This window comes from Bactrocera neohumeralis, chromosome 6 (assembly GCF_024586455.1).
Source record: "Bactrocera neohumeralis isolate Rockhampton chromosome 6, APGP_CSIRO_Bneo_wtdbg2-racon-allhic-juicebox.fasta_v2, whole genome shotgun sequence".
Classification (NCBI taxonomy): Eukaryota; Metazoa; Arthropoda; class Insecta; order Diptera; family Tephritidae; genus Bactrocera; species Bactrocera neohumeralis.
Window position 1 is genome coordinate 18,421,826 of NC_065923.1, and position 17,467 is coordinate 18,439,292.

Sequence of the window (17,467 nt, forward strand, 5' to 3'; positions counted from 1 at the left end):
AGTTTCACGAAAACAACAATTAACAGCATAGTAACGAGTTGAACCAAAATAACGAATTCAATTATTCTCGCGTTTTTGTGGTGAAAACATGTAGAAATTTTTGTGTCGGGTTTTTAATGTTGTAATGAACATTTTTTGCGGCCTTGTTAATTAATAAATATCAGTGAACAATAAATAAGTCGAATAAAACAAAACTCTGTGTTTAAAGTATAATATGACAATTTATATCTGTACATAAAAGGTATTTTCAAAATATACATATTCCGTCGTCGCATCGGGTAGAACGAGTAGCGATTTGCGTACTTTTTCTTTATTGACGAGCCAAATGTATTGGTCAGAGTGAAATAGCAGATACATTTGCTGAAGGACGTTCCGCATTTTTTATTTATTCGGTGTTTTCAAGCGCTGGCGCTTGAATGTTTCCTACAACAGTAGATATTTCGTGGTTTTAACAGATAGTTTTAGCAAAATATTTGCAAGATACAATTTGCGCACATTTGTTTCGCTCGGTTACCTATTTTGTTAACGACTTAAGCACATTATTATATACTTGTGTTCTTTTGGAATAGTTAATGTGTACAAAGTAGTTCTAATAATATATTAGAAGAATACTAAAATCTTTATATTGTACTGTTCGATATTACACATTTTTGCCGCGCTTTTTTGCAAGTGGTGTTTCTATTTATGAAAAATACGGTGCGGAAGCATTAAAATTCGTTAAACTGGATAACAACATGGGAAGTTCGGATGACCGCGTTTACGCGGCGGAGCGGATAATACAAAAACGCGTTAGAAAGGTATGAAACAATCAAGTTAACTGAAAATATTAATGCTATATATTAGTGTATTCCGTCATGAAAACATCTGCCATTAAAATGTATGTACATATATACATAAGCTGATCAATTGTCTTATGATGAATGCCTTCGCCAGTCATATGTTTCTTCCTATAATTTTGTTTTATTTCATAACGTCATGTTTCAAAATTTAGGTAAATATCTAGGGGATCCACCTGTCACGAACTGCGTACGAGTTTGTTGTATTAGTCCTTGAAAATATTTGCTCTACTAACGTAAAAGGAAAATTGGAAGTACAGAAATAGTAATTTTGTATTATAAAATATACTTATTTAGATTAAAAAACTGTTATTTAACTTTTACTTTTAACATCCAATAAAGTACACACACCTGCTAATGATAGTGTTTTAAAAAAATTTCTCAATATTATTCTATATATATGAAAGTTCAAATACCTCTAACGTATCTTCTAAAAACATAATTAGTAGAAAACTGTTTGTTGTGTATAACAATTTGTTGCTACAATAATAATTTATAAATATCTCCTCAATAGGGTGTTTTGGAATACCGCGTAAAATGGAAAGGTTGGAATCAGCGATATAATACTTGGGAACCAGAGGTTAATATACTTGATCGTCGGCTTATTGAAATATACGAACAAAGTAACCGTTCGTCTAATACACCATCAAAACGAGGAGGAAAGCGTAAGGAAAAAACGCATGATCCTGAACCAGAATCCGAGGAGGATGAGTATACCTTCACTGGCGATGATGTAGATATAAATCAAGCATCTACTTCATCCGCTGCATTATCCAATAACAATCATCATCATCACCACCACCACCATGATAAAGAAAAGGATAAAGATAAGAAACGTGAGCACTCCCATCACCATCATCATCGCTCGCATTCGCCACATACAGATGGGCAGCGTGATACTAACAGTGGTAATAAGCGCCACACTTATACCTCGACGTCAGCATCAGTGTCGGCTGCTGTTGTTGCAGCAGCTGTTGCTTCTAATTCCGCTTTAAATTTCATTCCCGAGGCTGATTCTAATTCATCCAGTTCTGAAGATCAACCCTTAAGTCGTAAGGAGGTCACTTCTATGGGTACTAAACGTAAAGCTGAGGTACTAAAGGAATCCGGTAAAATAGGTGTCACTATAAAAACCTCACCGGATGGACCACCGCCACCTAAACAACATTGCGGTAGTACCAGTTTAGACGCAGCTACATCAATATCAACGCCGCTTAAGTCTGAAACTGAACCGTTATCACCAGAAACACCAGCATCACGACCAGAACAAGCAACACCCGCAGAAAAGAACGCAGCTTTGCATCAGCATTATAATGCCACAGCAGCTTCGAATGCAGACGATGATGATTCATCATCACAAGCAGATAGTCAAACGGATAACAATCATACGGCATCACATAACAAGGGAACGGGCGATGATGGCCCTGCCTCACCCAAGCGTAACGGACATGTTACTGAACAACAACAGCGACAAAGTGCTTTGGCGCCCCTTTCGCCGAAGGCATTGCCACCACGTTTCTGGTTGCCAAATAAATGTAATATCTCCGATAAAGTGGTGATCACAGATGTTACCGTAAATTTAGAGACTGTCACCATAAGAGAATGCAAAACAGAACGCGGTTTCTTTAGAGAGCGTGAACTAAAGTCTAGTGGCATGAAAACAGAATCGGATTCTGCTGCATAAAAGTGCGTCGCAAAATTGACAAATTAAAAAAAAGCAAAACAAGGAAAAAAATTGTAAATATGTTGAATTATATAAGTTTTTGTTTTTTTTTTCTTTGAGTGAGAGTGAATTTGTGTACTGCGTTTGGTTTAAATAACCTACAAATATTTATATTTATTAAGAAAACTACTTCTTCATAGTATGTATTATTTACATAACAAATAAGTTAATATTATATCGTTAGTATTAATCGCTCATTATTATTTTTTGTATTTTATCAAAAGCTTTATTGTAAATAATGTAATATAGTTTTAGTTTTTGACAGAATTGTCTTAAGCACACATTTATTATTGTAATCCAAACCGTATGAGCCATAACCAATTGAAAAGTGAAAGAAATATTGCAGTGCAGTTACTTAAATATCGAGGCATATAAGAAAGTAGCAGATAAATAAAGTCGAAACGTAAAAAAATATTTGCGTGAGTTTGACCTATAATTACGGAAGTGTGAAGCATATGGATTACTATAAAATATAGTTTATTTTTATCATTTAATGTCAGTTAAGGCGACATAAGGTACATTCCTCAGTTGTTATAGTTGTATCAGTTTTTGTTAACATTTTGCAGAATTTGATATTCTGCATTTTTCATATAAAGATGCTTAAAGTAGAAATAGAACAGCAATTAAAAGTACTTATAATTTTAGATGAAACAGTCAATGTCTTACAAGCAGTAATAAAACCTAATCAAACGTAATACGAGAGCATTAAAAAGCATAAGAAAAGTTTAAAAAACTTGAAGCTCAAAAGAAATGAACGAGAAAGTCCAATCGTTAAACGTAAAGCGGTTATTTTGGACAGTGTCTATGTATTTAGAAGCATTAAATACAATAAGGCTTTTCTTTCGAAGAATTTGTAATTTTGTCAGCTAAACTTGCATATATTGACTATATTTGCATTATGCTTAAAGAGTTCACGCCTTTAAGAGCTAAAAGCCTATTTACATATGCATCTGCTTGTCTACTTTTTTTACTTCAACTAATATCAGATAAATTTATGGCGGGCAGAGAGCTTGAAAAGTGCATTAATTTTGTTGTTTTGCTTAGCGGCGAATACAAATTACGTTTTATTTCTACGCTGCGGTTGCAAATAGTATTTGCATATCATCCAACAATTTTGTATAAGACAGACAGAAAATGCTTGTAGTTAGTTCTTTTTGAACTGCGTACAAATTTATGCATCACAACTTTTAAGAAAATAATATAACCAAAATAAATGCTTAAAATAAAAGTAACTGCATCAAAATTCAAATCAAATTTGATATCCTTAAGCAATATTCACTATAGAAGTTTCAATTGCCTTGTCTTTACTCGACTTGAATGCCTATTAATCACGGACTATACGAGTCATACGCTTCGGTGTACTATATAAGTACTATATATGTATGAATGTTTATGATAAATTATTTTCAAATATTTTGTAAGCTTAAGATTTATGTACTTTATGTTTAAGTAGAAGTTAACAAGAAAGCAAGAAATTTAATTTAAAAAACTAAAGTTAATGATTGTACAAATATATTATATAACTATATTATATAATATTATTTAGAGATGAGTAACACTAGTGTGTAACTGTAAATACATAATAATCAGTATATGAAGCAATTAATTTGAGTTTTTTTCTAGTGAGCACACAGGTTTGTATATGTATATTTGATATTGGATGCAAACTCAAAATGATAATTACAATAATTTGAAGCTGCTCGTTTGTCGTAATCGCCGATATTAGACCACTATATCATATAGCTGAAGTACATAATGAAAAATCCAAATTACGGTTTTGTAAGTAAAATATGTTTTGTATTTTTGTATGGGTATTATAGCTTCGATGCAACCAAAGTTAGCGATTTTTATTGTTTCGTTTTTTGTTTCACTTTTTTCTATAACGTTGATATTTACTAAGTTCGGATATTTTCTGTAAAAGGTTAAGTTTGGTTAGGTTGAACTTGACTTGCTTATAATATGATGTATGCCAATTAATTCAGAGTAGAAGGGAAGACAGGATTAATTCAAAGTAATATTAGCTTATTATTAAATTAAGTCTACGAACGGATATAAATTTCTAATTTATAACCGTCAAGTCTAATAGCAGCATTCAGTATCGTAGCAGTAATCCTTCATATCGCTTTATAAGTATATTTCTTACACTTGAGTAGTGAAGACATTTGAGACCTTCTGTTGCCCTGAAAGCCGAGCCTACGTATGGGTAGTTCTCACGACAGTTTACGTAACCGGAACATAACTGACCACGTAGTGGCAACCCGGCAGCTTTTCTTTAAATTACTTCCTTCAGGTACAACATCAATATTTACGGCATATGAGCTGGGCCAATTCCGCAGCATTCACCAAAACAATTGTATAATTTTATACCGCTTCAGCTACAGCATTATTGGAGGCCTTTACAGAACATCACTTTTTTAGTTGTGGAATGTTTTCGACATGTTCAATGAATCTACAAATTTGGAAAATATTCACAAAGCTTTATGCCTAGCAATATTAAAAAGATCGATTATGAACTATCAGTGCTGTTGATAATCATCAGTCGAGGATATATGGTAAGATATCGAATAACAATAGCGCCTATATAAGAAATCGCTACAGCTTTTGTGACCTCGTAATGTAGAACTAAAGAATTAACGTAGTACTATGTTTAGATGGTACCCCTTGACTATGGAATTTTTTGACAAAAAATTGACGAAAAGCTCAGCTGTTTATTTTACACAGGTAATGTTGTTGCACTCTAAGAGAAATCTGTAGATTATTATATGAAAACTTTTTGTTTACCATATAAAAGTTGGTACCAAAAATGAGCAACATCGGTTCATGCTGTCGTTGTAGCGGCAGAAAATATTCCTCACATAGTTTTGAGCCATGCGAAATGACAGTACTTGACCGAATAAAATTCAGGGTCCATTCCGGTTAAGTAGACACGACTGCCTATTCTTAATAAACATAGATTAAAAATTTTTACTTACCATATAATGATTTCGTTCCGAAAATTTGTAAGAGAGCCTCAACCGTTCTCTAACTCCTATATAGCGAGTATGATGATTGCCATGAGTTCAATAGGTAGATTAAGCGACCATCTCCATCTTAAACTGTGAGAGACAACCTAATTGTAGCAAAGGCGTTATCGTTGTTATAAGAGGGTATACAAAACATAGTGCAAATTAGTATAATTTCGACTAATAAGGAATTCGAACTCCAGCTTCTTACTTTGTTTAAGAAATTGTATATCTTTTACATCTCAGAGTTTTCTTAAACACGTCAATTCCTTATATATTGAACAGGGTATATTAGGCTTACTACAAAATTTATAACACCCAAACGTCGGAGACCTTATTAAGTATATAAATACTTATATAAATTAAAAGCGTGACGAACTGAGTCGATTGAGCCATGAGCGTCTGTTTGGATATATGCGAACTAAGTTCAGTATTTGAGATATCAACCTGAAAATTTACACACGCCCTTTTCTCACAAAGAAGCTGCTCATTTGTCGATAGCGTCGATATCGGACCACTATAGTATAATGCTGCCATACGAACCAATCGATCTATGGCAAGCTCTTGTATGTAAAACTCTTTTATTTTACAAGATATCTTCACGAAATTCGGCATAGATTATTGTCGTAGCAACGCCACACTCTGCAAAAAATATTGTTCAGATCGGGCGACTATAGCATATAACTGCCATTTAAATTGACTCGTCAAAATCAAGTTACAGATCATTTTATGCCCCTTATGCTGTAAGAAATGCATCTGTGAAGGCTGCGGCGCAGATGAAGTTAAAATTTTTACTTGTTTTATAATAAAAATATGGTTTCTTACTAATATGTATGTATCAGCGTATTTATTGATATTTTTTACAACTAATAATATATTTATGCATTTACGAATATGTATGTATGTTTTTTTTTATACAGGATTTTAGATTTCCGAAATTTGCTATGTTGTGTACGTATAACAGCAAAAAGAAATTTTTAGAAAAAAAACAGCAATTTTTTTTTTAAGTTTTATATGAACAAGTAACTGCTTGGACTGCAATACTTTTCATAAAACATTGTAGCTTTTAACGAAATTTGTTTTTGTATTTGAAGGTAAAACAACAAACAATTAACTATAAATGTGAAGTTATTTTTTTTACGATTTTAGGATGACCATATAAAGCGACGTATACAAAGCGTTTTTCCTTCATATCTTTTTGAAAAAATCAAATTTACAAAGTTTTCTTTAACAATTATTATATTTTAGTCGGATTATTTTGGGGAAGCATGTATGTAAATGTGTGCGGCAACGCCTTTGCAAAAAATCATTTACAACGCAAACACCGAATGTGTCACGGTGTATATTTTGTATATAGGTATTCCTGTATAATTCTGTGTATATGTAAATATATATGTATGTACACACATACATATTTGCTATATAATGCATGCATTTTATTGTGTATATATATGTATGTATATTCGATATTTAAAAAGAAAAGAAATACCAATACTTTTTATTACAGTTATTTAAATTGCGTATTTTTAGGAAAACAATCAAATAATTTGTATTTACGAATACTCATTTCTTGCTACTTGCTCTATCACTCGCGCTCGCACACTCGCAAAGCAATTAGAAACATCTAATGGCTGTTCGCTACCGGAACATATTTTTTTCTATTCTTTTCTCTTTTTTGTTGTTGTAGCTATTTAGTAATTTGTGATAACACATTTACGACGATTCTTTTGCATGCGCTCTATATTCTCCTTAATCGGTGTTTTCATGTAGAAACATTGCACGATCGAAGTGACTGCCAAAACTGTTGCTATAAACTGATTTATAGATATCTCCCAGCTATCGACATCGGTTGAGCTATTGCTGCTACTGCCTGTGCCACCAGTGCTGGAATTTTGTTTCAACTCCTCTTCATAAGCTTGGAAGAGTCTCGTCGTCGCATTCGACTCGACAGAGGGTGTCGTCGGATTACCGTTACTATCAGGCTGTTGACAAGAAAATGTTGCATAAAATAAATTTTAAATTTTTTTACTATGTAAGTGTGCTTACGAACCTCATCGCCGTTACCCAAATTCAATTGAGTAAAGCTGTCCAGACTTATCTCTTTCTTCATATTGTTATTGCCCAGTTCTAAAAGGTTTTCGTCTAGAATTTTGCAGAGGAAAACATAAGTAAATCAGGTTCTATAATCTATATAAAATATATATGTATCGATATGTGTATAAATAATGTGCGGCAACGTGTAGCCCAGCTTGAAAGTTTTACAAAGCTTGATTGTTCATTGCTAAGGAATTTTCTTTTGGAGGATCGTATCGGCAAGCACTCAAACTCAAACAGTATTCACCTTCTTTTCCTCCACTTTACTGACATGTTATTATATCTTTTTGTGCACTTACATGCCTTCCGCATATCCTCGTCTTGTTGCCCTATTATCTCCATCAGTGAGCGCCATAAGAATTGGAAATTCGCCTTCTTCATATTCGGTATATTCTTATTCGGCGCATTGCCATCATCTGGTTGATCCAGCAAATATCGCAGACTACCCAAACTTTTGGTGTCCGTTGTTGAGTCGGTACGTTCCACTCGGGTTGCCATTATTAAATCGCTAATTTGTGAGAAATTCGAAATTGTTTCCACATTCAATTGTGGCGGCGTAACCTTTACGGCACCCAAATCGGATATATCCGAAAAAGTATCGGTGGATTCGAAACGCCCTTGATGTTGCAATGCATTGTCAATCAGATCCGAGGTGCTGCCGCTTGCGCCATTTTGTGAACGTGCCACATCCATGGGTGTGGCATGTTGACGTGGCAAATCGACATAGAATGTTGATGAGCGTTCGCCGTTAATGGCACCCGCTGTGGATGATGATGGCTGCGAGAGGCCGGCTAAGCTATGTAAATGTTTGGTGGCTGTGATAAGCGCATAATCGTCTTCATCGAAATTATTATCAGTAGGTGAGGGGAGTGCTTCAATTGACTCGGATGGATCATCGCTAAAGAAATAATGTGAAGAAAAAAAGGAAATATCATTTAATATGGAAAATATTTTTATATATATTTCTAATGTACCCGAAGAAGTCCTCAGCTTCAATAGCTTCTTCAGCATCTTCTTTAGCTTTTGATTTTGGACGTCTGACCTGCTCAATTTCCGCTTTGGAAAGCAATGGCGGCAAATGTAGTATGTAAAGAAGTTTCAGTTTTTCGGTGTATTTGTGTGAGCATACCAAACCCAATGCATTTATTATTTGGGAGAATTCAATTGAACCGGTACTTTTCTTATCAGTTAGCTGTCGGGAAATAAACAAGATGTATACATTTAAATGAAATGCACCTGTCAACATGAAATAAATTACTAATTAGTAATTAACTTAAATAATTGTAAGGCAACATGTAGTTCAACGTGAAAGCTCAATCTTGTTGAAATGTTCATTGCTTTAAATTTACTCTGGGAGGTTTGTATCGACAAAAACTAAAACTCAACGAGTAATCGCCTTCTTAACCTCCGATTTTCTAAGTATAGCAAACAGAATAAGAATAATTTAATATTGGATTAGTAAATTTGTATGGGGGCTATATGATAAAGTGATCCGATCTGTTGTTTTGTATAATAATATGCCAAATCTTATCAAATAAAAAAAATTTCCATACAAAGATTTGATTTTGATCAATTAGTGTGTATGGCAGTTTTATGCTATAGTGTTCCGATCTGAACAATTTCTTCGGAGAATGCGGCGCTGCCCTGGACAATAACTTGTGTAAAATTTTGGGGAAGATAATTTGTCAAATAAAAAAGTTTTCCATATAAGAATGTGATTTTGATCGATTGGTTTGTATGACAGCTATATCCCATAGTTGTCCGAATTTGGTGTTTCCGACAAAAGAGCAGCTTCTTTCCAAGAAGATGACTTGTGCAAAATTTCAGAACGATAACTCAAATATGAGAAACTAGTTCGCCTATATACAGACAGACAGACTGACGGATATGGCTAAATCGTATTTTTAACCTGCTACATTAAAACACTAAGTGAATACAGCTAAAAAAATATATAAATTCATAAAAAAAAATTATGTTACCCTAAATAATTTCTCCGCCAAATCAATGCTAACGCAATTGCGCCAAGGCGTCAACTCATGGAATAGAGCACGGAATGTATCGAAATCGACGCTGTACGACTCAGAGCGGCTGCAATTATTTTCCGCATAGCCAGCGCTGCGACCTGTTGCTGTTGTTGTGGGCAACAGTATTGGCGACTCACCACCCAGCGCTGAGTGCGCCTTCTGTTGCAACACTTTACGTGGCGTTGACTTTTCCTCTCGTATAATCGTAAGCAGTAAGTGTAATTCTTCTCGATCGAAATACATATTATCAGCGTGAAATTTCACAATTGTATTTTCGTTATCAATATCGAATTGTCGTATTGTCAGACGTCGATGTTTATTGCGCAATTCTTCGATTTTCTGTTGCGAGATTTTAGCACCGAAATTCGTATACGCCTCATGGATGAGCGTCTGTATGGGTTGTGTTTCAGGCTTTTGCTTGTCACTTTGTGGCGGTAGGCGATATTCGGGATTGTAGATACCGTCCAAATATCTGGAGAGCACTTCCATAGCTTCACCGTCATCGTTGCATTTAAGTAGTTTCTCACAATTCCATTCTAAAATTTGTAGCGCAATCTGCGTTTGAGAAATTTATTATTAAATTATACCTACACAATATGATAAACAAAAATAATAACATACCACAAATATAATTTTGGCGCCATCGTAGAAGAAGCAGTCGATTATATGCAATGCGCTCTCATACGATATGACACTTATGAAAATCGTCAAGAGCCAAGACAGCGAGATCATGCGTATAATACCCAACTGATCCAAATGACTGTGCAATTCGGGTAGGTATGTCTCGACGAGTTCATTCAGTACACTCTGATCAATCTGTGCGCCTACTACTTTATCTTTGTAGTAGTCGGGTAGTAAGTTTTCACAAAGGCTTGCGAGCAACCAAAAAGCATTATCCTCATCACAAAATAGCAGAAATACCGATGAGACAATATTCATAGCTTGGCAATAGCCAACTTGTGGATTGCGTAAAGCATATGCCTGTAATACACGACGCAGTGCGCCAATACCGTCGGCGTGTTGGAATGCCGCATGCTCTGGCAGCGAACGATGGAGATCACGATCGATTTCATCGTGTGTGGATGAGTGCTTAATGCAAGCAGCCTGGAATGAAATAAAAATTACTAGAAATATATAGAATAGGATCTTAACCTTAACTATACCTTTTCAACCAAGTCTTCATAGAGCCCCGGATTCATATCCTTCTCGTGTATTGCACCGGAAAATAGCAGCCATATTTCTTGGCGTAATTTATCTGGAATGCCCTCGACAATTAAATTGATTACGTCTGTAGTCCGAAACATGGAAATACCACGACCAAAATCGCGGAAATGTGACTCCCAGCGTGAGAGCTGAAAACAATTAGTTGGTTATGCTCATAAGAGTTAAGACAAATAATGTTTTGCAGTTGCTTACCTTCTGCTCTTGTATCTTCAACATTTCCGCACTCAAATTAGTCTTGAAGGAGTTCATTAGCGCCGACTGTTTGCTCCAGGATATGTCATACTTGGCGCGCTCGCGACTAATAGGCCTGCAAAATTACAAAATTAAAATTTGGTATATTTTCGAAATATGCGTTACAATCAGGGTTGCTAATAATGCATTAAAAATAATTTAATTATACTTTGAATAACTTATTTTTAAATTTTTTTTGTTGTAATCCTGAGAATCTCAATTAATGAAAATTTTAAAATTTAATCCCAAATACCGAATTAAAAAAAAATCAATCCAAAATACCATATTGAAGAAAAAAATGTATGCCAAAAATTGAAATTTTTTAAGTGTGAAATTGCAAATACCAGATGGAAAAAGAAAAAATATTTTTTTTTTAGTTTTTGTTATACAAATACATATGTTAATCTTTCCTTTATAATCGCTTTTTTCCCTGCCTGTAATTTTTTAATTTGTTACAACAATTTTTAAAACTAATTTTTAAAATTTTAAATATTAATCCAAAAAGTTATATAAAATTTTATTTTGAATATAAACATACGCAAGATTCTGATAAAAAATTTGAATATTAATTAGTAATTAAAAATTTTTGAAAAATCGGTACCCTCATTACAATTGTTTTTTTTTCACATTTCTTCAAAGCAAAGTATAATATTTAAATACTAAAAATCTATATTAAAATTATTTATAATGACTTAAACTGTAAAAACGCTTGCTTACACATGAAATTGCGATAGTAGTTCGCTAATTTTTTCGACCAACACTTCACGATCGACAATTTGTGCGAATACAAAGTGCACATTCTCGGCTGTAAGCAGTACAATTTGATTATCATAGCGATGTGGGCCATCATTTTTCTGCTCCACACTCTGCGTTAGAGAGAAATATATAAATATTAAAAATTAAAAAGTTTGTTTAAAGTTTACGAAAATTAACAAAAAAAAACTCACCTTAATATTACGCATTGGAATGACCAGGCTAACAAGATCAATCACGTCACTGCGGAAACAAAAGAAATTGCGTGACAAGTAAATATTGCCACCAACATAACGCTTAGCATATGGTGTCCAAATGTTGGCTAAAATAAAAAAATAAAAATAAAATAACTGCAGATATAATATAAATGTCAAACACACATTTACCTTTTATTTGGCCATCAATAATTTCGGTCTGTGGCAGACGAAAGTAATTGCGGTACTCTTCAGATTTTTGACGTGCCGTCAAATCACGCAAGAGGCCTGGTTTATTTGATGCTTTGCGTCCGAAACGCTGGAATACCGACGCATCATGATCGACTATGGGGCTGTCGGGGTCCTGAAAATGCATAAATAAACTTTAATATATTTTCACATAATTTATTTCAACGTCACATGGCACTGTACTTGTATCAACTGTTGTATTGCCATTTTATTTAGTTGCTCGATCAGACCATATGCCTCCTTAACATCCTTTAATAATGTAAAATTATAATGCATATTATTAACTGTTTTCAAATATATGATTTGTCCGTGTCTTTTAATGTCTTCTAATTCAGCAAAACGAATGACGCGCTTTGTTTCGCTCCCCAGCATGTATGAATAGAAACAGATGTGATTTAATGAAATGTATAGGTTGCCTTGATTCGGTATTTTATTCTTAACATAGCTGTAAGTAATTTGTAAGCATACGTACATATGTATGTATGTACATATGTTTGTGCAATTTAATTAAAACTGATTTTCTTGTGAAAGTGATCTGACTTACGTGCAGGCATATGTATTGACCAAACGTTCTTCTTTTGGCATTTCGAAAAGTGTTTGAAATTTCGATGCGGATACTTTGAAATTGGCCGATTCATCCGATTCATCTTGATTATTTTGCGCATTAAGCGATTGTATTTTACATATGGTAAAATTTGTGATCTCTTCTTCGCTCTCCATTTCATTGAGAACCTTGAAGAGGTTTTCAGCAAGCCATTCCCAATCCTTAACGATTTCTTCTTGTGTTAGGCCAATGGCGATTTCTATTAGTTGAGGAGGGGGATTTTTAAGATAAAATAATTTAGCTACGCTGTGTTTCAAAAAATAATTAAATATACTATATACATAATTAATAGGAAAAAACGCCAAATTTATTGAAGATATCTCGTTAAAAAAAAAAAAACTTTTCCCTACAAGAACTTGATTCTGACTGATTAGTTTGTGTGGCAACTACATACATATATGCAATGAAGCGCCGATCTGAATAATATATTCGGAGATTGTATGTCTTGACTAATAACTCATGTCAAATTTCGTGAAGACATCTCTTAAATAAAAAAAGTTTTCTAAAAAATAACTTGATTCCAATCGTTCAATTTGTATGACAGATATCAGCGGTTCTGTCAAATTAAATGTTTCTTGGAGAGGAAACCACATGTATTAGTATCTTGAAAATTGAGGGAGTAGTTCGACATGGCGATCATCATGACATCGGATTTGTTCGCCATGCATATAATTTATATAGGGTTTCCGGGTAAAAATCATCGTAATAGTTCCAATAGATTACAATAACTATAAAAATATACCAAACTGTTCTAACTTCTTTTGCAATCTAACTTTTTAGTATTTATATGCATGCCTTCGACTTCATATGGTGCTTATCAAAGTGGTTTAGCTATACTCAAGGTAAACAAAATAATATATGCAACAATAGCGAATTCTCATTTGTACAGTTAGTGAAAATAAATTGCAAATGCCCTCAGTCTCTAGTCTACCTCGGTTATAATTGATTAGATGAGTCATTAGAAAATAAGCATTAATAACATAATATCTTTGGGTGTTTGCTGATATACAATTTTCATCTATCTACTCTACGTTACTTTTGTTAGGCTTTTATGGCTATTGTAAGCCTTATATTTACACATAATTGCTTATGGGTACAGTAGGCGACAGAATTAAGTTGCAATATGCGTGGTGTCTGGGCTAATATTCACTTTTAGTTTGTGATAAACTAAAATGAAATATAAAATACATTTTTTAAAAAGTGGTTATTAATCAATAGTAGATGGATTGGTATTTTAGGTATTGTACCAATTCTATATACTCGCTTTTGTTTTTGTTATTGAAGCTATTTAGAACTGAACTGGACTTTTGTTGAAAAATTGACCCTTCACATAAAAAGTTTGGGTAGATGCGAAATTTTGATATTTGCAATTAATAAATATATTTATTTATGTCTCAGATAATTTAATTTCTTTCAATATTAAGCTACTTATCAAAACCGCAATGTATACATAAAAAATGGAGATAAAATTGAATTTCGTATTTTTAAAAGTAAAAATAAATAATAAACAATGAAAATATCGGGTGATTTTTTTGAGGTTAGGATTTTCATGCATTAGTATTTGACAGATCACGTGGGATTTCAGACATGGTGTCAAAGAGAAAGATGCTCAGTATGCTTTGACATTTCATCATGAAAAGACTTACTAACGAGCAACGCTTGCAAATCATTGAATTTTATTACCAAAATCAGTGTTCGGTTCGAAATGTGTTTCGCGCTTTACGTCCGATTTATGGTCTACATAATCGACCAAGTGAGCAAACAATTAATGCGATTGTGACCAAGTTTCGCACTCAGTGCGTACAGAAGAGAATATTGCGTCTGTTTCTGAGAGTGTTGCTGAAGACCGTGAAATGTCGATTCGTCGCCGTTCGCAGCAATTGGGTTTGTGTTATTCGACCACATGGAAGATTTTACGCAAAGATCTTGGTGTAAAACCGTATAAAATACAGCTCGTGCAAGAACTGAACTTGGTTGACATGTGGTTTCAACAAGATGGCGCTACATGCCACACAGCTCGCGATTCTATGGCCATTTTGAGGGAAAACTTCGGAGAACAATTCATCTCAAGAAATGGACCCGTAAGTTGGCCACCAAGATCATGCGATTTAACGCCTTTAGACTATTTTTTGTGGGGCTACGTCAAGTCTATAATACAGAAATAAGCCAGCAACTATTCCAGCTTTGGAAGACAACATTTCCGAAGAAATTCGGGCTATTCCGGCCGAAATGCTCGAAAAAGTTGCCCAAAATTGGACTTTCCGAATGGACCACCTAAGACGCAGCCGCGGTCAACATTTAAATGAAATTATCTTCAAAAAGTAAATGTCATAAAAACGTTTCAAATTTCCGATGAGACAAATTTTATGCGTTTTTTTTTTAAAAAAAAGTTATCAAGCTGAATCATCTTCATATAAGCAAACAAATAAGTCTAGCTAGTGGACAGGTAGTAGACGGTAGCATTTTAAATCGATCACATTTTCGGTAGCTGTGGTTTTGTTTTCAAATATATTTTAATTACCATAATATACTTCAGATTTGGGAGTTTGATGAAGAATGCGATATGGTGGTGGCTTTGTATCCCACACGCTGTCCAATGTATTGACAAGAAGCGAGGTGAAGCTACGTGATTCTCCATGTCCACGCCGTTTTTGGAGCACAAAATATTTTGAACGCATTTCGTCAACCCTTTTAAAAGAGAAAAAAAAAAAACAATATAATGATCATGAAATTAAACAAATAAAGTGCCACTAATTAATATTTATATAATAGATAAATGCGTTTTGTCAGAGTTCAATGATTTCCTGATAACACCAAGTGCGTCCAACAATAAAATATATACCTAAGCACGCATGGAGAATGGTGCTTCATGAAGTGCACAGCTGTACGGTTGTAAGTTTGCAGCACCGAGTGGCACGCAAAACCAGCTGTTCACTCATTTTTATTGCCTTTGTGTTTGCAATTATTGTGAAAACTGTGTATGCTATGCGATTTAGGTGCTGCGTAAAAAATCTTAACTAATGTAGCTATCTAGGAATCACAAACAAGAGGCTCTTTTCCATAATTTTTCTTTTAATTACTTACCAAAATGCGGGTGGTATAAGTATTTCCTTTGGGTGTATCCACATTTTTAAGCTTTCTGTTCACACCTCCCTTAGTGGATGCCTATTTTTATTGTTATGTAGTTGAAAATATTTTCTTAAAATCTTCAACCAGTCTTGTTACGAAGTCTTTGTGTAGAACGTTTTTAGTTCTTCCACTTCAGTGTACTTTACTTAATGAACAATGTGTTTAGGTATTGCGTTCTTCTCCAAACGGTCACCATCACAATATTTAGCACTGATACCACCGTGTACGGTTGGCTATATTCTTGTTATTTGTTGATTTTTAATCGCATGTAGCTTCTTCAACTTATTTGTTCATATTCTATATCTATTTTTAGAGTGTTTGAATTAACATAAAATTGCACTTCTTGAAGTTTTCAAGTTGCCCAAGTAAAAATCTATATAATTTTCCGCTACCTACTGCACTTTTCAACGATGATTACAATACGAGAAACCTGACATCGTATGTCGTGCCCAATGCGTTCGGTTGTTCGTAAACTCAATCGTTTGCTATTCTGTTGCCGCATTTTTTTTGTTTTTCTCCCTTTTATGTTTTCTTTTATTTGTTTTCGTACATATTTATTGGCGCTTCTGTTTTGCTTCTTTGCTTTCTTTCTGATTTTTGATTTCGTACTGGCATAGTGTTGCCTGAAGTAAGTTATTTGTTTTTATTTTCTATTTGATTGCTGTAAACTTTTTAAGTTTCAGATTGTTTTTATCGAAAATTATCGATAATAGTTTTTAACCCATGAGATGATTTGAATATATTTTATAATCATTATTAACATTAAATAAATTTCATATATACACAGTTCGCTGAGATATCTTGTCAAATTTAAAAGTTTTCCATAAAAGGAGCGGATTTTAATCGATCAGTTTGTATGACAGCAATAAGCTTTAACGGTCCGATCAATAAAAGTTATTCGGATATTGTATTGGGCAATAATCCAAGCAAAATGATTGATATATGCTACACTGGTCGGATATCGGCAGTTTCGACAAATATCGAGTGCATAATTACGGATTAATATCTCAAAAACTGAAGGACAGACATACGTACTGACGGACGGACATGGCTAAATCGACAAAACTCGTCATGCTGATTATTTCTATACATATATATTTTATAGGGACCTCCACATTCATCCATGTAACCCATATATCGGACAGCCTTTCCAACGATAGACGAGTCTACGTTACTTTACTGGATTTGTTCCCGATTTTTATTCGGTCAAAAATTATAACTCAGCAGCATTCCTCAAACTTATTGGACTTTATGTTGAGATGTCAATCCTATGAGTGATCTGTCCAAAGCTTAGGACGCCGGTCCGTTGTAGTACCCAAAAACTCTTATATACTCCATCAAAAGATCCTTACAGATCGGTTAAGAGGTTTGAGCCTGTCACAAAATTGTTGAGACTGCTAATAA

The 17,467-nt window shown here is 34.0% G+C and overlaps 2 protein-coding genes across 2 annotated transcripts; one reads left to right on the plus strand and one right to left on the minus strand.

Moving 5' to 3' along the window:
• The first annotated feature begins 54 nt into the window (after positions 1 to 54).
• On the plus strand, positions 55 to 3,787 carry LOC126763297 (polycomb group protein Pc). Its single transcript, XM_050480636.1, has 2 exons — positions 55 to 797; positions 1,351 to 3,787. Exons 1-2 carry the CDS (start codon positions 735 to 737, stop codon positions 2,518 to 2,520), a joined length of 1,233 nt encoding a protein of 410 aa, XP_050336593.1. The 5' UTR covers positions 55 to 734; the 3' UTR covers positions 2,521 to 3,787.
• Positions 3,788 to 6,704: 2,917 nt separating this feature from the next.
• LOC126761141 (TBC1 domain family member 9) lies at positions 6,705 to 16,507 on the minus strand. Its single transcript, XM_050477094.1, has 15 exons — positions 16,019 to 16,507; positions 15,456 to 15,622; positions 12,875 to 13,133; positions 12,514 to 12,775; positions 12,274 to 12,445; positions 12,082 to 12,209; positions 11,852 to 12,000; positions 11,096 to 11,210; positions 10,843 to 11,031; positions 10,301 to 10,783; positions 9,635 to 10,234; positions 8,630 to 8,847; positions 7,955 to 8,553; positions 7,612 to 7,703; positions 6,705 to 7,543 (listed from the first exon to the last, which is right to left on the minus strand). The coding sequence occupies exons 1-15, from the start codon at positions 16,060 to 16,062 to the stop codon at positions 7,253 to 7,255; spliced, it is 3,768 nt and encodes a 1,255-aa protein (XP_050333051.1). The 5' UTR covers positions 16,063 to 16,507; the 3' UTR covers positions 6,705 to 7,252.
• Between the last annotated feature and the right edge of the window lie 960 nt (positions 16,508 to 17,467).